We start from the raw sequence: 26,526 nt of genomic DNA, 5'->3' as shown, positions 1-26,526 counted from the left end.
TTTCTAGATTTAATTTTGAATGAATTGACATAACATTTTCTACATACAAATGTGGTTAAATGGTAATTGATACACAATAGTTTTTTTGTTTGTAAACTCGGCACTTTCAATTGCCATCGAGATGCGCCTTCCATATCTTCCTTCAAGAGGTTTGACACTTGCGATTGTTTGTGTAAATACTTAACTGTTATTTTCGTGCTAACAATTAAATTGGTACTTAAATCACTAGGTTATTTGTGTTTAAATTCGTACGTCCCATGCATGTTTAAACTTATTTCAAATCATTAGTTATAGTATAGTCATAGCATGAAATTTTCAGAAAATAATAGTTTTATTTTTGCAAATATGCCTTACTTTGACTTTAGGTTCAACGTAAATTGAACATAGATTTGAATCATTACAAAACAATTTCCCACAAAATACTGGTGCTCTGCTCAACTTATTTTTTGTAATTATAAGTATCCTAAAACAACAGTATTTTAAATATAAAAAAAATAATAATAACTTTTTTATTGTGGACACATTTGTTTCAATCGATCACAAGAAAGGGAACTCTATTCAGGGTGATTTATGTTCTGTCTTCAGCACCAACAATAAAATAAATATTTTACCCAAAAATACATACACTTGTATGTGCTAGGACACTTAAATGGATCTTTTGACATTCTAAGGAAATGTCGTACAATACCCATTTTACATGGCTGATCAAATTCGACACAAAGGTAAGATTAAACAGTTTCGTTCGTATCATAACATTCGCATCCAAGGAATTTTTTCAGTTTTCTCCCTTTTCCTCACGGTTTTGACGCTTTCTGCTATGTCATTACCTTTTAAGAAAACATGTTCTTGTTCTAGAGGTCTTTGTCCTGTTCTTACATCATTAGCAACTATTCTAGAAGCTATCATGGATGATTGGTACTTCAAGTCTAAAATGTCCTTATAAACAACCTTGATTCGTGGATTAATGGACGACTTTGGCCGTATACACATAACTGAAGAAGACTGCTCTGTATGAACATCGTTATGTAATTGTTTTCGTATCGAATTTTTATCAATAAATTGTTCAGCTGCCTGCAACTGATTTTGTGTTCCTGAAAAATAATCATTCCTATCTTCATTGGGAACATCTCTAGATATACTCTGTTTAGTTGTTGTGTTTTTACTGTTGTCTTTGATAAACTTAGACGTGGGACCATTGGAAAACATCTTTATATGCCGACAAATTGAACTGATATCGATCAAAATTATGCACACGGGAACTAACACTAAAACTGATAATCCAAAAGCACCTAGGTTTCTTGCTGATGGCCGCTCGTCAGGGGCACTAATAAGTTTCCTTTTGTTCTTTGACGTCTCGTCCTTGTTAATAGTGAGTTCCTGTTTAAGTATTTCAATTTTTTCTGCAAGGGTAAGTTGTGGTAATGAGCTATTGACAGGTTTGACAACTGTACACGGACACTCACACATATTGTTGGAAACTGAAATCAAACGCACTTTATGTTAGTGTAATTTTGTTTTCATCTTGTAACTCTTTCTGTCTATTAGATAAATTTTATCGCCTTCCATGAACGTTACAGAAATAATTCATAGCTAATGGTATGTATTCGCGAAATGTATTATTTAAAACAATTTTTCTTCTTCTATTTGTGTGTTTTTATCATTTGATTTTCTAGTGTTGTATTTTTTTCTCTCGGTGATGTCTTGTCCACGAATTTCAACACGCCTACAGTTTGGTATACATTGTAGCTGATTAATCAAATTTAAGGAATATACCCCCAATTAAGGAGGTAGACCTTGGGTAAGGGAAATAACTCATGAAATCAGTGATATGTTTGCATTATACTCAATTTCACCAAAGCCTTTTAAGCTTTTGTTTGAAGCAGAATTAAACGAATCCAAGTTAATTAGATACTTACATAAAATTGATATGAAATTCTTAATACAAACGTTGTGTCCCTTACCCTAGGTCTACCTCCTTAAATACGTGTGTTGTTTTGTTTATTATTGATTGCCATATCATTTACTGTAAACCGTAAATTTTTTGCTGTAGTTTTATTTCTGTATTTTTTGCAAAACGACCGTACGGCAAAATAAATCCCACTGTCGGGATATTGTCGACTGTATTTAAGTCGTCGAACATGATGATACAATTCAAGGAATTGTTAATTCAGAACTGTGCGAATGCACATTGATCGCAGAAACGCAGTTAGTGTCTTTAAAAACAAAGAATTAATTTCATATTAAGTATACATGCCCGTCGTTCCCAACGTTGTAACAGAATTGCAGCCACTATTGGGTGTTGTGCTTGTGTCAATAAATGTATTTACATCCGGGTTTGCTTCAAAATACATAAGAGTCTATATTTATATATGTTACAGGGCAAATTGGAATGAATGACGATCCAGAATCCTCCTAGGACAAATCGGAATTCCAATTTGTCCTAGTAGAAATTGGACTTCTGATTTGCACGGTTTAAATCCAGTACAAACCAGAATTCCGATTTCTACTAGGACAAATTGAGATATCCCGATCTGCCCTAGGAGGATTCCGGATCGTCCTGGCTTAAATGAGTGTACATTCATTAAAAATTTATAATGCATGTAAAAAAAAAAACTGAAAGTGTGTTGGTGTTATATAATGATAAAATAATTGTTCAATAATCATTTTATTTATAAAAAAAAAGTGGTAAAGATATTTTATTGATTCAAAATAAGTTAATATCCATGACCTGACTTTTAATCCTTTGAACTGTGTTTAAATTGTGGTCATTTATTATCAGTAAATGGAAAGTGATAACATGGAGACCATAAAAGAGTGTTTTCTGAAGAACTAGTAGAATATGAGGATAATTTTCCACAAAAATATGACAGGGAGACGTTTGTCTTGTCAGGAGTTAAAGACGCATCTTAAAGTGTCTTTATGCTGAAAAGGGACGAATGAAGGAGCAAAATTCAAACACTGGGCAAATTGAAAAATATTCAAAATATTGAGGAGGTTGTGTTTGTATTGTTTTAACGTGATGAGATATTGTAGCTCGATTGAATAAAATATAATTAAATGTAGTTGAGTTCAGTGTTCAAACAAATTTTATGGTTTAATATTCCAGGACTATCTAGAATCCTACGAACTGCCAGTAGGATTCTAGATTCTACTAGAAATTCAGTAGGACCGGAATCCCCCTAGTACAAATCGGGATATCTCAATACGTCCTAGTAGAAATTGAAATTCTGATTTGTACTGGATTTAAACCAGTGCAAATTATAATTCAAATTTCTACTAGGACAAATAAGAATTCAGATTTGTGCTGGATTTAAACCAGTGCAAATCATAATTCCAATTTCTACTAGGACAAATTGGAATTTAGAATTGTCCTAGTAGGATTGAGTAAATTTCGAGAGAAAATATGGAAAATGTTGGGGTCCCATGTTGTGTTTAACAGAAATTATATTCTTGAAATATCGGGGAAAAATATTCACATGGTAATAATGAGATGTGTTTGCATTATCAATAAATTCAGATCCTTGATTGACAATCCAAGACGTGATTCACGTAAATTTTGTGTGATGTTTTAGTGGAGTCCGAGTTGCTCATTTACTTTTGTTACTTTGTATGTATGATTTCAGTTACCTCATGTTCTTTGTTGTGTATGTCTGTTTTCCATGTCTGGTCTTTGTCCCTGGATTACATTCTTTTGATTACCGCTATAACCTTGGTTCCCTTGATTACTCTTCTACACAAAATTTATTCGCTTATGTCGGATAAAATCTGTGTAAACTTGAAAATGACGTGAAACAATTGAGTCTGTGAATAAGTCTACCTTTTTTTCAATGTGTCATATTTAGATTGGATTTTCAAGTTGTTTCTGTTAAACTTCAATCAAATGGTTGATACCATTTGATAATAATTTAATTTGCTTTGTAACAAGCCTTCTGATTGGTAAGTTTCCTTTGAAAAAACCAAGTTACATGCATAGTATATAATTTTCTGTGGTTCTGTGACGTCATTCACCAATTCAAAAAATCCAAAATAAAATGAAGTTTTTGAGAACGAACATATTCTTTTGTTTTTGGTTTATTTTTTTTTTATTTTTTGAATTCATCAAGATGGTTTTAGTTTTTGAACAGATCATACGAAATGACTTGGTTTGGGCCAGTTTCACGCTGTACAAACTATGTTACATGTATTTCGTATAACCTGCTCTGAAATTAGGAACTTTCCTTTTTCAACTTCATTTACACATTGTATCAAATTCTACTATTTCCGACTAAGACGAAAGTGGGAAGAACGATTACATATATCATATATTGAACTAAACATTTTTTTGTAAATTCATGTATGAATTTTAAAGATCACTTACAACAACAACAAAAACAAAACAAATGTAGACATATTTTGCATGTATTGTTAGTGGTGTAACTGATTTGTTTATTTCAAAATCTGGACAAGGCGTTTGCTGGAGAATACCGTCAAAATAGATAGGTCATATCAAATGGGTCATTACAATATTCCAAATCTTTATCAATAAATTAAATTTGATCTTATTTTACAGATACGTAAATAGTGTTCAAAATATCGAAAAAGAATGATAAGAATTGTATATTTAAAAGAACCTAATTTGTAATGTATTGTAACAAAGACCTATTATACTTATGTGTGTACGTGTCTGGGTGAGAGAGAAAGAAAGGGTATTCTACGGTCTATACATTCAGAGGAGTGGCGCGTCTACTGGTTCTGATTTTATATTGGTTGATGTACAGTGAAATATATCTTAAGCTATCCCTAAAACATTCGAAAACTTTTCTCAACCAGAAACTGTTTATAGTCCAAAGGGGTTCGGTTTAGACAGGCTGTAACATACATCATACTTATTATTATGAATTGAGCATGTAACGTACAATATGCTATTAAAGTTCTTGTAAATTGCGTAAATTATGCTTTGATACGCAGAAAATCTATTTTATACATACGTGAAACACCGCTACATGTGGTAAGAGGATTAAGTAATGATGGCTTGTAACATATTGAGAACACTTCTCCAGGCGTTGGTGATGGGTCCATGTACACATGACAAAAATTATGCCCAGATATATCAATGAACCTTGTTTTGCAGTTTGCTACGTCAGTTATTTCCCCATTGTCGTGCAAGCTTGTACAAGATGCACTGCATTGTGAAGAAGGAACATTTATGATAAATTCTTCACAATTCTGATGAATACATTCCTTCTCTACAACAAGGTAAAGATTTGTTACCAAAAACGAATTGGTCATTACACCATGACAATCATATGCAATATTGTCATTTTTATATTTAAAAGTGATTTTTAAATATTCTAGTTTATTTTTATAATACTTGTTAAATGTCCTGTGATGTATAGGCAAAAATAATGCATTGACTTAAGATAAAACAAACAATGTACGGATGGGGCTTAGATTCGGGTTAAAACACAAGGTTTGCTGAGTGTTATTTCCGATTCCTGCCAAAATCGTAGCCAATTTACCATAATCCTAATCACTTTTTATTCAAGTTTGGATCTTCATGACGATTTATCTACATTTATTCTCCATTAGTGGTCCGATAGTGACGCTACGATTAACAGTTAGTTGATGCAAGGATAGGAAGGTAGGCGCAGCCAAAGTTTTATACATGGTCAGTGACCAGATATCATCAATAAATATATTGTCAATAGTTCATGCAAGGACAGGAATGTAGGCAGGGCCAAAGTTATATATATGGTCAGTCACCAGATATCATCAATAAATATACTGTCAATAAATGTTGGTAGTTCAAATAGAACGAATATAATATAAATGTATTTATCCATAGATTAGGTTAAATAAATCATCGCTGATTGATGCCTTAACATTGTCATATCAAATTTGCTGTTTTAACCTGTTATGGTTGCTATCTTTTGTGGTTTTTCACTGAATCTTAGTATACATATTTTGTAACTGCTCTGTATATCACGAAAATAAGAAAGGATGAATTCAAAAAGCATACACTCTTTAATCAAGCTATATTAACTCAATAAATAACTTTTTAACTTTTTTTTTAATTTCTACAATGAACTTACCCCAAGTACAAATGAACTTGAACTTGTCAGAACAGCGTTTTGCTAACCAAAGATTTAAAATGACATCATTAAAAATCTTTTTCTTTATTTCAAGTATCCAGCATTGATCTTTAAAAATGTAAGAAGGACTGTACTGTTTCCATTTTGGAATTTGACAACTATCCCAATACACTTGTGAAAGGTTTGATGGATTAGGTGAATGTAATCCAAACCAGTATGTAGCTGGTATTCTATGAGCTACTGAAATGTCAGGATCTCTGAAACAAGGTTAGAGTCAACTCATTTTGATCGCTATGGTGTATCCATATGCACCACGAAAACCGATTTATTCACCGTATCATGATTTTCTTTGTCTTTTTCATCTATCTTGGACGTAACATTTTACGAGCAACTTGGTGGGTGTTTCCAGAAAAACAGAGGACGTTTACCCTACCTGTTCAATGCTCCTAGTTTTTAGTCCGGGTTGCTTATTTGCGTTTGTTTCTTTTTACGTGTTATTTTGATTATTTCATCTTTTTGTTGTTGTATTTGTCTGATTTTTTTGTCTAGTCTTTATCCTTTGAATCTTTTCTTTTGATTTCCTCTCGAATCTTAATTTCCTTGATTACACTTTTTTAGAAAGTAGCTGGACATTATTTTTTTTTCTCTAGTCCTGCAACCCTCTTTCGAATTATATGGATATGTTTTGCCGAGGTTATAATCATATATCATACATTTTTTAAATTTTTTTAAATTTTATTTTATTATTTTATTTTTTTTTTTTATTTATTTATTTTTTTTTTTTTGGGGGGGGGGGCGATTCTCCGGATTGTCACACTTCGAAAGCTCCTTTGGACTATAGGGATTACATCATGATGCCGGACTTACCTATATCGTTCCAATAGTTGTTGTCCTGTTCGATTTTACTTTTTTTGCTTTATGGATCTTGGTACAAGAATGACAAAAAAAATAAAAAATTCATGGTTTACAGTAACCGATATGGAAACGAGAGGTCAGAGGTCTATAAAACCTGACCATTTCCATCGGAAAACTGGATCATGGTGTTCGTTTTCAACTACTCGCCTTGAGATTGGTATTTGTTATATGAATTTTCGTGCTTTTCATTATTGCCCGGAGTTTTCGATAATCTATTACAACCCTTTCTTTACAAAGTAATAATTCACTTTTGTAATTTCCAAATGGTTGCAGATTACGCATGATTTTTAAAGTGTCGGGTTAACAGTATTGTCTTTTAACAATATTACTAGTGTTAAATATGCGACATTGATAATGATTTTCACAGAAGATGATAAACTTCTTTAGGAATAAATTAGTTACATGTTTTATGTTAATAAATAGTCTTTTTATCAATATTATACTTTTTGTTGTTATTACAGGGAACAATGCGTCTACACACAGAGAAATGTCATATCATGCGTCTTTCTACATAAATTGCTAGGTTGGATTAAACATTTGAAGATTTGAGATGGTGACAAAAACATCTCTATCTATTTTGTGACTTGCATGAGTTGTCCTATTCTGATTTTAAGTACAATAAAGACTTGTACTATATTATCATTGTTTCTACACAAGGCGGTGGGAAAAGCTATTATTTTGTATCAACACCAATAAAAATACTCTTTGCAGAATGTGATGAATATCCATTTAATATGTCATATATAATTAAAATGAAAAATGTTAATGTTAATAGGTTTGAAACAAACAAACGAATCTCTTGTCAAACCGATAAAAAAAAATCATGGATGAATCAATTACTTGCAAAATTGATAAGCAAAACAAAACAAAAGCAGCCAATATTTTAATATTTTTTTTCAACTGACGTTCCCAGATTTCCATTGTTTCAAAGTAGACAATCGTTAGAATATATCGGTAAATACATTTTATACAGAAGTGGCATCCGCTTTATAAAACAAATGCGATTCATTTTAGGAGAACAATCGATAAAATATTTTTTTTATTAAGAATTGTTTTATATTTTTTTGATAAATATGCGAAATTTCACACTTATGAGTACCTATGATTGAAAGGAATGAAGACACGTTGCAGGGAATGTTTTTTTTATCATTATTTTTATTTTAAAATGTAGCGTCACATGATTATAGTCATTTTTGCGTTTGTGAACTTTAAAATACGTATATTTGAAAATGACATTTAGAAACTATAATAAGCAATTTGCCTTGAGTCTTATCCAACTTCCGAATCCTTTACTTTTTAACTAAGAAATAAAGTTTCAGATGCGTCTTTATGAACTAGCAGTGGAGTCTGTGATCAACATTTGCTTCCAATTTCACCATCTTTAGGGTTCTTTCGGATAGCCAGGTTAATCGTTTTGTTTTAAAAAAAATTTTGACTCAGTTTTTACAAATATGCATTTTACGATTAATGTTTTTTGTGCTTCCTTGAAGGTATAATAAATACTGAATTTTGTTTAACGTACATAAAAACTGGTTACAAAATACAAAATATGGAAATTAATTGATGAATTTATACTTACAGCATAAAAATCCAAAACTTCCAAATAGTGTCGTTGGGTATGGAAAGCATGGATGAGTTCCTTGCAGTACAAATAGATTTTGCCTCATTCCATGTTTTATTTATGTTATAGACTGTATAGACGACTGGTAGATCTGGTCCCCATTCTCCGGAACATAACAGACACCCTGTGGGTAAAATAAAGAATAATAAACTTAAATCGTGCAGTGTCTAACAATGCCAGCTTGTACCATTTTAGTTTTAGTATGCAAGAACATTAAGTAACTAAAATCATACATACAAAGTAACAATAGCAAATGAGCAACTCGAACTCCACTAAAGACTGGGCGCATGGACCAGGTGCACCCGTAGGGTAGGTGTCCTCTGCTTTTCTAGAAACACCCGCCGAGTTGCTCATAAAAGGTCAAATTTGTCATAGACATACGCGAAAAGGAAAACTATGACACGTTGGATAAATCAGTTTTCATTGCGCAGATGGATACACCATAACGATCCATGAGTTCACGATGAAGACCATAACACATCTGTAGTGATGACTTCAATCTTGTAGCAACATAACCCTGTTCCAGAAGAATATTTGTTAGAAACCAAATAACGAAGGGCAGTCACGTATCAAACGATACCTGCCATTAGAATATCAATCTGATTGAACATCTCCCACACTACAAAAATCACGACGTTTTGTATTCAATGGAAGGTAATAACAAAATTACCGAACTGATAAAGTCTAGTCGGTAGTCAAAGGAATAGGCTAAAGTGAAAGTCCGTGTAACAAATGGCTATATAGGGGTAAAAACCTACATGCTTTTGCAAGTTCTAACAAATTAAAAAAAAACTTTTTTTTTTTTTGTTTTTTTTTTGGGGGGGGGGATTTGTTTTTTTTTTCCTTTTTCATTTCAAAATTAGAGTTATTAGTTTACATACATGTAATGCTATATTCTATATTTTCACATTTTAACCTCTCATTTTGGTACGGTTAACGAAATTGGTAAGTGTCGGGAACGCCAAAAACTCGAATGTCAATAGTCAAAATTCCAATAGAAAAACCTTTAACCAATTAAACCATTCTCATAGATTTAAAACAAATACTAAATACCATTAATACCAATCATGTATATTCGAATTTGATATACTGTATGCGTGTTTTTAAGGAGTAACATTTCATCAGGAGCATTGGAATCAAATATATAGGAAGATTTTAATCCAGAAAAAATGATATCGGGCTCCAACCTACAACCAATATGGTGTGTGGAAAAGAAGAATAGTTAGACCAAAATTCCTCTGCTTTTCTAGAAGCCCTCTAGAGTTGTCTGAAGATAAGGCAATAGTAATTCTTCAAATTAACTTTTTTTTTAATTTAGGAATAATATAAAAAGTTCAACGTATAGGAATGATATCGCGAATAAAATATCACCCAAGACTTTGACACAGGCAGTGCCTTAAAAATATTACAGAGAAGTACAAAGATAACAGAATTTTAAAGAACTGTAACTAATATTATTATGTTAAAGACAATCTTTGAAAGTCAATAGGTGTCCTAATTATATTTGTTGCCTAAAAAATAGCAATTTACCATTGAATACGTAGTATATTATAAAGATTTAACATGATATAAATTTAAAAAAACATACTCACCAAATATAACACTACAAACGCAACAAAGAAGTGATTTTTCACTTAACTCCATCGCTTCGCATTCATCTATACTGAAATGTTATAACTGATTTAATTAAATATCAGGGGTAATAATGGTGTAAATGCAGTATGATATGATTTATATTGGGTATGTTAAAGTTTCTTAGAAAACCAAAGAACCGTTACCAAACAAATCAATGAACTGGATATCATAATTGCTTTGGTTCTCACGCCATTTTGTTGGACCACGTGTAAATATTCTTACTCATTCCAAACTAAGATCTCATTACCGTCCTCATATCTGTCGAATTTTATTACGAAATAGCGGGTCTAATTTTACTGTGTACAATACATTTTGATAACATATTCTGAATTTAAAAGAAAATTCAACATTACAGTCTCACAATTTCATATCTAGTATTTAGGGGTCTTTAAAGGAAGTTGAGCACTATTTTTAAGTTATTCATCGAATATGGAGTCAAATTGGCAAAACCACTAAATACATGTAATGTATAAAATAACTAATAGTTCGTGTACGTTGATAAATGGGCCTTTTATTGTAATTATTATTTTTTTATTTTTATATAAAATCAATTGAGTCACCTACCTTTCCTAATGTGTTTTACACCATGTGGCCACCTTTTTACGTGTTCTTGATCCACATTTTGATCAATGAATTCACCTTTATATGACCACAATAATTTTATACTGTATAGGATACTGATACATTATATTAATGGCACTCTTTTTTTTCGCACAATTATATTGTTTACGTTATTTCAGAAAGATATCTATTGAATTTTATTATGTTTTACCGTATAACAGAATATCGTACATTCTTTTAAAATCAAATGGTCAATGCATTTTCGTTGTTTTTTATTGATCAGCAAAGGTTGCCGACATATAATAAGACAATGCGTTATTAAGTTACAATGTGGTATTTCGTATCGTTTTTATTCTTCAATAGAAATTTAAGGTTTCGTTAAGGGACCTCATGGTCGCAAATTCATAGTTGAATATATATAGGTAGGGGTTATAAGATATTGAAACATTATAATATAACAAAAGCTTAAATACATGTACAAGTAAGTATGTCGGAATAAACCAACAAGAAGCATATATAACACACCTCTGTGTCTAAAGCGAATAACTACTAAAAAAAACTGTCTTCTTGATTCTGTCAATGGATGAGTTTAGGATTCAAAGATTTTTTTTAAATTGAAACTGCTATTAAATCGACAAACTTTAAACTTCCCGACACGTTTATTTGTAATAAGCATTGAAAACTGATATCATCAAAAATAATGAATTTATGGCATAACTTAATATCGGAAACAAATATCGAAGCGTCAATAATGGGACAATTCAGATACATCACAGTTCTAGTCTTTAACGGATCGGAAAAGCGGGAAACACATACACCTTAGCATCAAACCGAATGAAATAGATTGCATATAACAACTAAAGATGAGGATAATAAGACGCAACACAAAAGCACTTAAGCACTAATTGAAACAATCTGAAGTTCCACAAAAAAGAAACCGGAACTTTGCAGCTCTCCAATACGAGTCACAAGGGGTCCCATCAATTCAAAGTCAATTAAGAAGGTAAACCTAGGGTAAAGGACAGAACTCTTGAAATCAGTTATATGCTTGTATCATATTCAATTTCACCAAACCAATCAAGCTTTCATCTGAAACAAAATAAAATCTATCCAAGTTACTCTGATGCTTGCACTACATTGGTGTAAAATGCTCAATACAAACGTTCTAATGATTTGTAAGAGTTGTGTCTCTTACCCTAGGTCTACTTTCTTAAGTGCCAATACCTGTAAAAATCAAATAGTGAATGAAATCATCAACTTTGACTATGTTACTTGTGTTTTTGTACCAACAGAATCCATATCATTGTGCAAAGATTGAACACACTGCAAATAAATATTTTCGGTGCAGCTATTGAATCAAAAACCTTAATTTCATAAAATACCAAAGAAAATCTCTAGAATATCCAATTATGCAGAGGAATGTTATGTTATCTCATATGAATACTTCCTAGAGGCAACGTATATTGTCGGATCGATGGTGTCTCGAATTTTTTTTATTATACCTAATTAGTGCGAAAATTTGAATTTAATCTTTCCGAAAACATGTTTATTTTAACATTGCCATTAAAGTTATGTATTCATATCTTTCATTTACTTTTTTTTAATTCCAATTTTTGAAAGCTTTGTAAAGTTGATCTTTATAATGTTACTTTAATGGTCTTGTGGTCATGATATTATGAAAATTGTAAGATATGATGTTTGAAGTGATCAGTGCCTTTATATTCCTTGATTGAGAAAATACATATATCAAACATGGGAGCCGTTTTCTTTCTTTAATGTTATCAATTATCTGATTCTAAAAGTATTCCTAATGTTAGACTTCTCACGATCGCTGGTTTTATATTTGAAAATAATTTGACAGATCAAATAATCCGTTTTTGTCCGTGATCCAAAAGCGAAAGTTTTACTCAAAAGATTGCATAATATAATCTTTTTGCGTAATATGCAAATAAACTAATGCCGTAATATGAATAATCCGGTACGAATATTTTGTAAGGCAGTCTTTCCCAAATCATGGGTTAAATGATTTATACTTTAAGGAAATATTCATCACAATGCGGATTTCAGGCAGACTGTATCGTTTTTATCACTTTGTCACTTTTCTTTCACTAGTAATTGGCATATAAAATAATTTCAACTGTCTATAATGAAGATGAAGTTTTATTCCTATGACTACATAGATACCGCAATAACTGTGAATACAAATAGTTCAGGTAGCTAGATGCAAGTAATAAATACATAAATGCACTATAGTTGAAAATAGTTACTATAGTGTTTCTACATGAAAATAAAACAAAAATATGTCTTTAATTAAGTAGCACTCCAGCTAAGGATCATGCAAAATGTGCTTAATGGGTAAAAAGCCTACATAATTTTATTTCTGATATTTCGTTTGAAATGTCATAGTAAACAGAAATTAACATGTGGTTTTTTCATATAACCTGTGCTCTGAGGAGATAAAAATTATATAGAATGCACTGTAGATTTCAAAATTAAGGGAGATAACTCAAATGACGCTCAAATAAAACAGAATGTAATGAATTTTCAATGTTGATTATCCTCTAAGAGCAGGCAGATCTGAATTAATAATTACACATTTCATAGCATTGACCCATAAAACAACTTAATTACAAAATAAAAATTTGTAGCCTTTTTTGGGGTGTATCACATTTTTCAGATTTTGCATGATTCTTACGACGAAAGCTACTGAAGTCTTAACATTTCTGCTCAAGTTTGGATGTATAATCTGTCTGTTGATGATCTTTTATCATTTATGTCGAATTTGAAATTTAATTTTCTTGAAACAATTCAACTCTCCTTCGGATATAATGTTCTAATATTCAATATTTATTTTATCTTATTTTTATTTCAATTGTTGTGTTTGTATTGTATTATTCCTTCGTTTGGTTATGGTTTCTCTAGAAGATGTGTAACTAATTTGGTCTGGTGTGGCATAAATTGCATTGTTTGCATTTGTTTTTATGTAAACTGACATTCCCAATATTCTACTTTAGAGTCAATAACTTATTTTGATAATGTAATTTGATAATTTAATAGTTACATCACTGATGCAACTCTTAATTGACATGCTTCTGTTTGCGAATAGTAAACACAACAATATAGAAATTATCAAAATCAATTGATTACAAGGTAGCTTCTACGATGATGTAAATATTAAGCTAATCAATAAAATATGTATTAAAGTACCAGTCCATATAAAATTCAGACACTGTCCATATTGAAGTGATTTATGGTGAATAAAAACCCACCGAACAACCAATGCCTTTCAATCTACATATGCTAAAAAATTGACAGATTCAGATTCAGATCTGAACTTTTGAGAAAATCATACAATATATCCCTCTTAAAGCAACCAAATTGAACAAAATCAAGAACGATAACTATTCTAGCAAAGTGCTTATTTCATGTACAATCTATATGGATTTTATTTCAAACGTGAAACGACTAAATGCAAGAACTTAGCCTGATTATGACAAAAAAATGATTTCAGTGGGTTTTTCACATGAATAAATCACTCTCTCTTTCTCTCTGATTTTTATAAAGACTGCTATTTAATGCATTAAATACATACTTCAACTAACATATAAAACAACAAATCCTGTCTTAATCGTACCCTAGGTAATTCGAAAAAAACTTGTGTCCCTTTATATCAACTTAAATGTATTTTATACCTTGGTAAATAGAACACCTGTCCAAACAGAACATCCCGTTACATTTGTGTCCCTAGAAAAGCAGAGGACGCTTACTCTACCGGTGCACCTGGTCCATGCTCCCAGTTTTTAGTGGAGTCCGAGTTGCTCATTTGCTTTGTTACTTTGTATGTATGATTTTAGTTACTTTATGTTCTTTGTTGTGTATGTCTGTTTTCCATGTCTGGTCTTTGTCCCTGGATTAAATTCTTTTGATTACCGCTATAACCTTGGTTCCTTTGATTACTCTTTGTAAGTCCAAAAGTTGATGGTTTTATATATACTCCTCGACTGCAAAAAGAAAAACAATATTGGTATTACTATGTATATTTCAGAACTAGTTCATCTCAATTCCTTGAGAAAATTGGAAATGTATTGGCACACTTTTTAATATACTTTGATATTTAATCGTTTAGAGCTAGTGTTTGCGTCACAATCATTTAAATAACAGCAATAAGTGATGTTGAATTATCTACAGAGATTCTTTCTTCACCTATACCACTAATAGACTGATGATATTTCTTCTATGGTCTCTTATATGCTGAGTGGTTATCGAATTGTGCAGATAAAATATGCCGATTTCACCTGGATAATTTATATTGTAAGTTATTCTAATAAAAATCTTTCAATTACAGTCTACTGTGATTTCTTTTGGTTTATTAAGTAGCACTCTAGCTAAGGATCATGCAAAATGTGATTCATGGGTAAAAAGCCTACATATTTTTATTTTTGATATTTTGTTTGAAATGTCATAGTAAACAGAAATAAACATGTGGTTTTTCATATAACCCGTGTTCTTAGGAGATAAAAAATATATAGAATGCACTGTAGATTTCAAAATTGAGAGAGATAACTCTGTAAATGGCGCTCAAATACAATAGAATCTACTGTATTTTCAATGTTGATTATCTCCTAAGAGCAGGCAGATTTGAATGAATAATTACACATTTTATAGTATAGACCAATAAAACAACTTAATAACAAAAATAAAAATATGTAGTCTTTATTGGGGGTGTATCACATTTTTCAGGTTTTGCATGATTCTTACAAAGACAGCTACTTAAGTGATTTTCTTTATTTTATAAATATATGAAAATAACATGTAAAAATTCCATGAATATTTAAAAATACTGCCTCTATCATTGTTATATACAACATGCACTCTCGATTACACTATATATTTACACTCCAAGTGATAATATTTCTTTCTCTCCATGTCATTGTATTGCAAATTCTTTATGTCATTAACCGATAATCAAATGTGATGTTTGTACTAACAGAGTATTGGACTAAGCTTCACATAGAACTAAGGAGATAGAACTAAGTTAAGGGAGACAAATCTTGAAATCGATGATATGTACAATTTCACCAAAACCTTTCAAGCTTTCCTGTAAACAGAATGAAATCAGTCAAAGTTACTTTAATGCTTATATGAGATTGATGTAAAATGGTGAATACAAACGTTCCAATGATTTGTAAGAGTTCTGTCCCTTATCCTATGTCTACCTCTTTAAAGTTACTTTCTGTGGTAAACATTGTGGTCCAATATGATAAATTTTATTCATGTACTCTTAACTTCAAGTCTTTCATAATTCGTGCATATGCTTTTTCGTCTGACAAGTACACAGGAAAAAGTGCCAATGTTTTACGTTTAACGTATGTAAAATCCATGTTTAACACACGTTGATAAACTCAAGTTGAATACATCATTTATATCACACATGAAAAACGCACGTTTTACACATGGTTTTTTGTGCATATGCGTATGACATGCATGGCTTTTGTCCTGCGTATTGGAAGGTGTAAACACCCATACACCTCAAATAAATCTGTCTCAAACGCCTCTTTTTGTACAACGTTAACAGTTGTCAATATGATATTATCCTAAGATAAAAAAAAAATACTTACTATTTTACATACAAATAATTGTATGCAACTAGACCTTGCAGAATTTTGTTCTGTTAAAGTCACCAATGAAATGTACAAATCGTCTCTCAAATCATGCAAATTTGTAAAATCTGAAACACACATGTCAAAATCCAATATCCTATGAAATGTTCAATCGCAAAGTAGTCTCTCGTACTAGTTAAATCGTGGATGACTTTAACATCATCCTAACAACTCAGGAGATTGTATCATATGTACTTTGTTTTACCAAAACATGTATGGCACATATGCATAAGGAAATAACACTGCCAGAATCTTGTTTTATTTATAACGCTTCTATAACTGCCAGATTCTTACAGAAATGGATACAAAGAACTGGCCTTCCATTATTTACCCCACCATACAAAATAAAACGTTGAGGAATTTGTTTAAGTTAAAGGACAGTATAAAACATTTGTTCAATGTTAGAAATTCCGGACACTAAACAAGAGAGCTGATTTTTTAACAATTAATAGATAATGAGTTTTTTATTCGAAACTTTCATTTATTGTTTCAGTTATTGTAAATACCAAAAATTGCACTTGCAACCAACCATTAATAATCATATCATAACACCCGCACGACCTTGACCTTTTGTCTCAAAAGATACTTATACGTGTATTAGTAGGGAATATACAAAAATTTAAATAAAAAATTTAAAAAATGTTAAATGACTTAAGTCAAGAAACGTAACACATTCGTATTTATGTTTTCAGGAAAGTGTTTAGGGTGTGAAGAATTTTTTCTGTGTATGACGTCTTTCTCTAAGTGTTCTCCACAAAGATCAATTTTGCTTTCATTACGATTCATTATTTCTGGTATATTTAAACGCAGTTGGATAGCATAAAATTGCCACCATCCAAAATCGTTAAAAATCAATAGTCAAAACACAACAAAAGATATGAAATAAATTAATGAATATAAAAAGAACAAAATACAATAAAAATTATTTAAATCCAAGCCACGAGTTTCAAAACAGTATTGAACTTTGTTGGGCAGGTGCATCAAGTTCATGTCAAGAGGGAGGATCTATATTGCAAAGAACGACTAACAAACAAGATTATAATAATTGAAATCAATTGCTGTTCTGGAAACAAAAAAGAACACTTCAAATAAAAACTAATTACTAGACACTGTTTATCTCATCGTAATTAATACAGGTTATAATAAATACTTTAAACCAATAAAATCATTTTATTAGGAGTGAATGAGTACTTTCAGGTCAAAAATCTCCAAAGTTAATTATACCTCAAGCCGATGTACTTAGTTGAATTGTTTGTTCATTTTTATTCATGTTAATATTTTGGCTATATAAACAATATACACGTGCATTGTCGAAAAGCATCAAGCTTTAAAAACAGTCAGAATGAGAGGATTTCACGCGCAATTCTGGTTGCATGTTTCGCTGCGAGAACAAACGAGGCAATGCTCAGATATTGTTTTGTCCTGCAACTGTACTTTATAGTTGAAACTTTGAAATACGCTGCAAAAATGATTATTTTATCATTATATGCCGATTCGCAGATGTGTCATAAAGCACCCTAAAACTTTTTATTGTTGACCTCTCTGCTTTAAGCTTTGCCCAAAATTTCAAAAAAAAGGTAAACAGCAGACGGTATGGTGCTGCTATATAAATACATGGTTTATTTGACATCCTGTATTTGTAGAAAGCCTAGTATCGGTTTTGTTTTTGTTTTGTTTTGTTTTGTTTTGTTTTGTTTTTATTTTAAAATAGTTTACTTTGTACTCACTTTCTATTAACAATATACGGTGAGTGTACACAAGTGTAAGGGTCACTGTTTACAATACAAACATTTCTTCCCTGGGATAAAGACAGACGAAATGAAATCGGTATCTTTTCACGGTTACATATGTAGTTTAAATGGAGTTTCTGATACGTAGAGTATTTTACAGAATGATTTTGTACACCTTCGGTATGTATAAAAAGTAAATTTTGAACCATGAAATAGCATTGCATGACTTTGAATACACATTGTAATACATTCGGCATAAATGTTAAGAATATTATTAGCTGTAACATAGTAAAAGTAAATATACATGAGAACAATCCTTGTATAATTTGTATGATATACTTACTACTTCATTGACAACAATGCTATCATATAATAAGTGTTTTATGGTCTCAATGTTATTTTATTCGTGACAAAAATGACATTTGCCATTTGACATACCGATTACTTGCAGTCTGTTTTCAGTGAATAATATGTGGTGTATAAATTGCCAATGAAATTCTTTTTATTTTTGATGTGTTATTAAACTTTTCTTAGCTTTCCAAATTTCATCCAAGTTACATTCTTTATTAAAGGTTTCTTCCCATTTGTTTTGACATTTATGATTAAGCTTTTTATTAATTATATTTTGGACAGCTACAAGACAAAGTTTGTCATGATATATTACTCGTCTGTTTACATCCAGAATTTGTTGCCCATCTGTGTTGGTTAAAACAATATCATTTCTCGAGATTTTCAATATTTTGTTTTTTTTTAGAATTTCTGTAAATTAAGACGGTACAGATGTTTTAATTTTAGAATATTCAGACGTTTGTCTATAAGTTTGTTTATATAATAAATCACAAGTTATAAATTTCTTATGGACTGAATCCCAAATATCTTTATTTCTTTGCAATCCACTTTCAGAAAATGTATGATGAAAAAGAAGTCTCTTGTTAAATAAGGTATTAAAGTTGCCAAAACAGGTCAGGCTAAACAACACACATGACGGGCGAAGAACACGATACATGAACGAAGCCGGCATTTATATTAAGATGTTCATCTTTGGGTACATGTAGACATTTTAGCAGGGTGTAATATTTAACGTCTTAACGCCTTGTCTAATTAGAGAAGGATATTTTGGAGTCGGCATAATTTCGCGGATCTTTCTTGACAGCGAATGCAGCGAATTTTAAACGATACCAGTTGAAATTAAGTACACATTTTAGCCGAAAGCCAACAAACATTACACACATGCAAATTTTAATACATCTTCACTTATGCATAAGGTCACTCAGTGATAAGATTACCGGTTTGAAGACTTTATGTGGAATTCATTTACATTACATCTCGCACTAGGACGTATTGAGTTTGATTGTCATAGTATTAATCCGATTATTTTACCCTAAAGCAACTCGGCAGTGGCTTCTAAAACAACTGAGGGTGATTAATGTACTATGCAACTGGTCAATAAGTTATAAAGTAAACAACTCTTGTTATTTTCATTCGGTTTCTTAGTCCTATTTGTTCTTTACTCTACCATTTGTCCATCAATTTAATTGCTTTTTACGTATTTGTTTTCTTTTTAACCGCTGCATTTAACAGCAAAAACAACATTCAACTTGCGAAAGGATGGATTTGCGATATGAAATGGATGAGTATTTTTGTCTTAAACTAAACTTGCCATGTGCCACCCACTGCCTAACTATTGCGTGGACACCTTCAATCCATAAATATTTATTTGGAATACTGCATTATACTCCACGCAAATTAATAGAACGCGGTTTTAATTGGTCAATCAAGTGTGTTTGCTAAGATTAAGTTCAAAATTAAATGATGAAAATAGATAGTGATATCCAAGATTAAATAGTGCAGTTTAAGTGGTTATAACAATAAGTCATGATTTTGTAACATACTCGTATTTAAGAAATAGAAATGATATAGGTTTTTTCATTTATTTTTTGTGCGATACTAATGGAAATCGAAGGGTTTTACTGCATGTGCAGAAACTGTTTATATCGATAAGAAATTGAAGAAGATTTCAATTTTATTTTATGATTAAATGTAAGCCTAGATGAGATTTACATATATTTGATATTGTTCAATTCTGACTTTTAATTATTGATAGTTAAATCCTACTCTAACATTTGAAATCCTCAAAGCTTAAAAAACAACAGTATAATGTAGACTTAATTTCCTGAGAAGGTAATAAATTACAGTCGCCTTCAATGTCATTTAGCGAAATAAAAAACAAGAATAAACTACAAACGAAGACCGAGATATTAAGAGACATTGAGATGAAATGAAATAAATGAATGAGCAGCAATGACTTTTCTACAAGCTTGGAGCGTGGAGATTATTATCAATGACGTAAGCAGATTATGTCCAAAATGTCACCAGTTTCCATTACAGAAAAACACAGTTGAAATTGAATGTATATATATGTTAGGTACAAATGGAGACCTAAGCTGAAGACAATTACACATTTTCATCTTTTGAAATCTAACTCATTTGGGAAGCCGGACCATAAAGTAAAATCAGTATCAATAATTGTACAAATGGGCGAACTACTAGTGCACATGGTCCATGCTTCCAGTTTTTAGTGGAGTCCGAGTTGCTCATTTACTTTTGTTACTTTGTATGTATGATTTTAGTTACTTTATGTTCTTTGTTGTGTTTGTCTGTTTTCCATGTCTGGTCTTTGTCCCTGGATTAAATTCTTTTGATTACCGCTATAACCATGGTTCCCTTGATTATCCTTTGCTCTGCTATATGCTCTAAAAATGCAAGACGAAGTGTTGTGATCCAAAATCATCATAGGAGACCAAATAATTAATACAAAGACCATATGAAATTTTACATGTATATTCACTCTCATCTTTATGTCCTACTTATCTCTGTGCCCATCCGATGATTTCTATAACCAGTGCATTGCATTGTAAACATTTAATTCAGATCAAATTATGTTCATTTGACCTATTCATACCAATTTGGAAAGATAAGGAAAATGAATAAATGATGTAATATTATGTCGTAATACGGAAAATAATGTCAATAGGATCCACAATTGTTTGACTTTTTCTTGTTTGAGATGATCTTTTTCTTTTCTTTTCTTTGGCTCATATGAAATTAAGGTGGCTCCCCTATTTAGTGGACTTTCCAATACCAGTATTTAAATTTCAAGGAATCTGATAAGAATGAGCAATAAACCCAGATGTATTGACCTTGGTTACTGTCGTATGCCATAATTGTCTGATAATTTTCCTTATATCTCTGTTAATATCCTGGTGAGCCCGTATTTTTTTTTCACTGCAAAATGTTTCAATTTAATGTCTGTTAAATATATTTTTTAAACAGAAAAACTTAGTTCGATTATTTTATTAATATAAAGAGTAATCACAGGAACCACGATTTTCGCGAAAATTTCAAAAAAAAATATACGCAATCCAGGCACAACGAACAGACAGGGTAAACAGACACGCACAACAAAGAAATTACAATAACCAAAATAATGCGTACAAAAAAAACCAAAGTTTATGAGCAACTCGGACTCCACTTCAAACTGGAGTCATGGACCAGGAGAGCGGTAAGATAAGCGTCCTCTAATTTAAACAATAAAGGTATGTGATTACAGTTTTTTCTATATCCTGTATATATACTAAACAATCTAAAGAAAATTGGAATTCATTTTAGGGCACAATTCAAAATTTTGACCCCATGTATGTGGAAATGATTCCGGTGGAATAGTTTGTACAACATACATGTTAATCAAAATAAGAAAAAATATATGCGGGCTTCCTTAAAAATGATTGAGTCACCTTAAAATCATATAAACGTCTAATCTTATTTTTTAAACTTAAGACTGCTAATTTTCACGAATGTCACTATGTCTGATCCCGTCATTTGGGGTAAAGGTGTGGCAAAAGATCTATTTAAAAGAACTGTTTTCTAGTAACTCTATACATTTATATATTCAGTAAGTCAATCGATTAACGTTCTTGCCTGTACCGTTAATGAGCTGCTAATTATCGTGCTTAATAAAAATTGCCGAACAAACTTTTTTTGTTTTAATCAATGACAAGATAGATTGATTTTAATCTACGTAAGATTTAATCAATGTGTCATTTTCACATTAATACACCTTTCATAAATGTTCATCTCAGTAGATGCCGAACATTTTTTAACATTCTAGAATATTTTAAATAATTATTTTCCGATTGTGCAAATAACTATATAAGTGCATTATTCGATATTACTTAACCATCTCTCCCAAACTATTATGATCAGTAACGTAACTACGTCCATCTAGTACTTTACAATGTTGTTTTTTAATTTCTATTGTGCAAATATCTGTATGAGTTTTGTAAGTAACTCATTAAGTTGCCTTTCGTTTTAGATAAAGCACTAATCGACGGTTACAATGGATTGAATCAATAACATGCAAAATTAGAAAGCGATCCGTCCTAAAATTACTTTTAAAATACTTTATGTATTTTTTTTTTCGACAGAGTAAGATTGATATATAGGAAAGAGTGAATAACCAAAATATTATCACGAGTGCTGACAAACGCCTAGATTTAACGAATTTGCGGAAATTATCGGACAAATTCTTGTTAGAGTTATTGCTCTTGAAAGGCAAAAATTTATGCAGGTGAGCGATTCAGTCTCCTGAGAGCCGCTTGTTTTTTATTTGACGGTCTTTTTCGTTTACTGTTTTGTGTAATTTGCGTGATTACAAAGAATTATAATGACACAACTGAAAATAATTTTAAATTCAAATAGTGTGAGCAAAATTATGTAAAATCTATATCGTGCAATTGTAACTTACATATATTAAAATTAACATATCGCTGATACAAACAACTTAGTAGGTAAAAATGAACAATGTTACTTATGTAGGATCGTGGCCTCTTCAGATATCGCTTCAAATTTTGATTAATCGGAATACGAAGAACTACAAATGTACCTGTTACATATTTTCTTAGAACTTCTTTCAAGGCCTTAACTTCTAATCAAGGAAACAGCTCAATATATATCAGAAGTTAAGACTCGTAGGGATAGTAATACAATCATAGATACCATGATATACAGACTATAATTTGGTTTTTCGAGATCGGGTCATATTTTCATGTGTACCCGTATTCTCGCTACATGAGGATTTGTAAGAAATGTAAGTTCCTCGTTTTTTTATTTATAACAAGCAGTATCTGTTGTAACTATACGCATGATGTTCATAAAGTAAAATATTGCATTTTCTATAAAGGCCCGTGCATCGACACGACAATTTTATATCATGCCAGAAAGCTCTACGCGAGGGTTAATATGGGTCGAGTGTTGATGCTTGGGATGATATTATTTTAATCAAACATTTAATCACCACAAAAATCAGGACGAAGACGTTGAATTAAGTTATACTTGAATGTAACTTTGTAAACAAATTACTTAGTCTAAATTAAGAACGTCACTTTCTTTACCGAGTACTTTACCATTGACGGTGGGCTAATATTGATGACGGGTCAGTAATCAATTATCAGCCCGGGCTAGTAGTTGCTTACAACTTCCGGGGTTACTAAATGGGCAAACACGTCCATATCACTTCAAACGTCTTGATAAACATGTGTACTTTCATTTTTTTTACTATGTTATACTTTGCTGCACTGGATTTGTTTGTTGTTTTGTGTTTTATTATGTTGGTGTGTGTTGTTTTGTTTTGAAATCTTTGGTTTTTTGTTGTTGTTTTCTTTTAATATTTTGTTTTCTTTTTCATTACTTCGTGATCCTGCCTACGCTTATAGGCGTCACATAAACTATACAATCGACAGGAGAATGTTGTTCCGGCACCCGTCATAGTGAACCTGAGTAATATTTGGTGAGAGCTAAAATGTCACAATGAGGTCCTACAACAACAAAGAGGCAACCCCAGGTAAGATATTAGTTAATTTAACAATTAATTTTTTTTTAATATAAACAATATTGATACGGTAGAATATCATCATAAAAAGAGAAATAAAATGTCGAAGATCGAAAAAGGACCTTTACAAAATAATACTTTGGACAAATCAACATTTGCAACCTGAATCTTTGGGTTTGAACTTGATAAAAGTAAATCAAATTTTTTTCTGTCTAATTCTTACAGCCTTTCACGATGGCAATGTAATTAACAGCCCTGGAGCTCCTCCTTGACAATATATCAAAAAAGATGCACCACTGAATCTAGAAAGGGTCAAGTTTAATGGATTGTCAATCCGATAAGACGTGTTAAGTAGGTTAAGGTATCTTGTTTCATCTGTGAGCTTAGATGTTACGCCTTATAAACTTGAAAATGACATTGAGATGAGTGTTCTATTATTTTAACCAAAACAACAAGAGAAAAAAAATAATGTTAGAAAGGTAAAATAAAATAAGCATCATTTGAAAAATGTTTTGAAAAAACGTAGTATTTGAGGAAAATAGAAAATGGAAAATTAATTATTCAAACAAAATGAAAACGTAAAACTATAAAGATCATAAAATGAAGTTGACGCAAAGAAATAAGAAGAGTTTTAGGGAGTACACCTGTTAGATTGTGAGCTTAATTTTTTCGTCTAGATACCAGAATTAGGTCTGATGTTAGTTTTCATTTTTCATACCTTGGTATGCAACTTAGAAATATATGAAAATTAATCCTTTACAGAATTAACATTACTCGATACTCTTATACCCGAAAGTTGAATAATGAACTTACCAGAATGCAATCACCTGTCATCCAGAGCGTTCATACTCCCACTGGAGTACCTGTACACTGCCTTGGAATTTATACAATTCAATAATCCACCTAGTTCCATCTCACCTGCAGCTTTCCCTGAAATTAACCATCGTGTTCGCAGGTATAATTAGTATGCTCAATGATCGCAGAAAAATTCCTTTTAAAGGTTGATTCTCAGCATTATTTTTTTTTGTTCTTTCGTGTAATGCGTACGGGGGATAATTTTAATTACAGGCATTTACAGGTATTTCAGCATTTTCCTATTTCATATCTTAGACCAGTGATATATTACTGCTGTACTGTAAAAGGTTTCCGGTATCTGTAAAATGCAGAACAAATAGTTTTTGATAATAGGCTTGTTATAGTCGGTAGAAGTATAAAACATTAGAATAGTGTGCTGTGATGTATAAAGTATTTTAAATGTCTAATATTCCATGCTTTCTATCAACATATTATCAGTTTATTTACAGTCCTTGAATTTTACAATCTTCCTATTCTGTTTGAATTGGTTTGGTTTGTTTAAAGTACTTTATTTGCAACTTTCCAAAATTTCATCTAATTTAATCAAAAGCATTTGTTAAAATTTTGAAAACAATTCAATTATCTAATTTTATGGAATAAGAAGTGTGAAAAATATTAATGCAATGGTGATAATATTAGTAATGAAAACTTCCCAATGGGGAAGGCTGATATTGAGATGATGTATGTTGTAACTGGATGTTTATATCATTCAAGAGCTGAGGCCATGGCTATAATGTTATTCTTCAACCAACTGTGTGATGACGGTACAGTTTTCTACATAAAATCATAGTTTTAATATTAACAATTCTCTTAAAAAAACAAATCTTTGATCACCTAAAGACCTATTACTTTATTCATACGTGAACGTTCCATTTAATATTTGCATTGTCAATCATCTAAAATGTGTGTTTATGCAATTTAGAGTTTAAAATTAATTGATGTTTGGTTTTCATTTGGTTCGCGTATGAGTCTACATAACAAAACATTACTGTAGTCTTGACAGGATCTGTCAAGTTAATGCACTTAGTTTCGAGCAGAACTTTTAACGTTTGGAGATAAACACAAACACAAAATAAAAAAAGCTATTGCGTCAAGGATCGATTAAATGTATCTGAACCAACCCCTCTATATTCTTTAAAAGTGTATTTATTGTACATATGTCCAAGAATAATGTTCCGCTGTTTCTGTTTTTTTTTTCCAAAATTTCTAAAGGTGATTTAAAGACGTTTCGATCATAGTTATATGATGTTTCTAAATTAAATACTAAATAAATGTAGGTTACTAAATGTTAATCTTATACTACTTAATGTCAAGAAAACCAAAATAAGATATATTAACTTGAATCTTATATAATTGTTTCGAATACCTTAGCCTTATAAAAAATACTATTCGCTAGCATTGGGTTTCATATTCATATCATTCGTATTCATGTATTCATTTTGGACATTAAAATTTTTCGGTTAACGAAGGTTCAAAATATATTTGAATTGATATAAAATGACTTTAAAGATGTCAGGTTTTGAAAATTTTTTGGGTTTATCCGAGTTCGGTTTAGACAGGTTTAAATGAATTCAAAATACATTAAGAATTG

General features: G+C 31.2%; 1 protein-coding gene across 2 annotated transcripts; it reads right to left on the bottom strand.

Moving 5' to 3' along the window:
• Window positions 1-25,048, bottom strand: LOC148601212 (uncharacterized). Of its 2 annotated transcripts, XM_088555686.1 has the most exons (8): window positions 24,894-25,034; window positions 16,422-16,531; window positions 10,200-10,270; window positions 8,566-8,731; window positions 6,072-6,328; window positions 4,968-5,225; window positions 2,255-2,338; window positions 1-1,478 (listed from the first exon to the last, which is right to left on the bottom strand). In XM_088555686.1, the coding sequence occupies exons 3-8, from the start codon at window positions 10,249-10,251 to the stop codon at window positions 748-750; spliced, it is 1,548 nt and encodes a 515-aa protein (XP_088411812.1). In that variant the 5' UTR covers window positions 10,252-10,270; window positions 16,422-16,531; window positions 24,894-25,034; the 3' UTR covers window positions 1-747. The 2 variants fall into 2 exon arrangements, with proteins under 2 accessions (XP_088411812.1, XP_088411810.1); XM_088555684.1 differs by lacking the exon at window positions 16,422-16,531 and having other exon boundaries at window positions 24,894-25,048.
• Between the last annotated feature and the right edge of the window lie 1,478 nt (window positions 25,049-26,526).

Source organism: Perna viridis, chromosome 12 (assembly GCF_037379345.1).
Source record: "Perna viridis isolate PV_CMFRI_1.1 ecotype Kerala chromosome 12, ASM3737934v1, whole genome shotgun sequence".
In the NCBI taxonomy this organism is placed as follows: domain Eukaryota; kingdom Metazoa; phylum Mollusca; class Bivalvia; order Mytilida; family Mytilidae; genus Perna; species Perna viridis.
The sequence above is the reverse complement of the archived record's forward strand: the minus strand, read 5'-3'. Positions and strand labels throughout refer to the sequence as shown.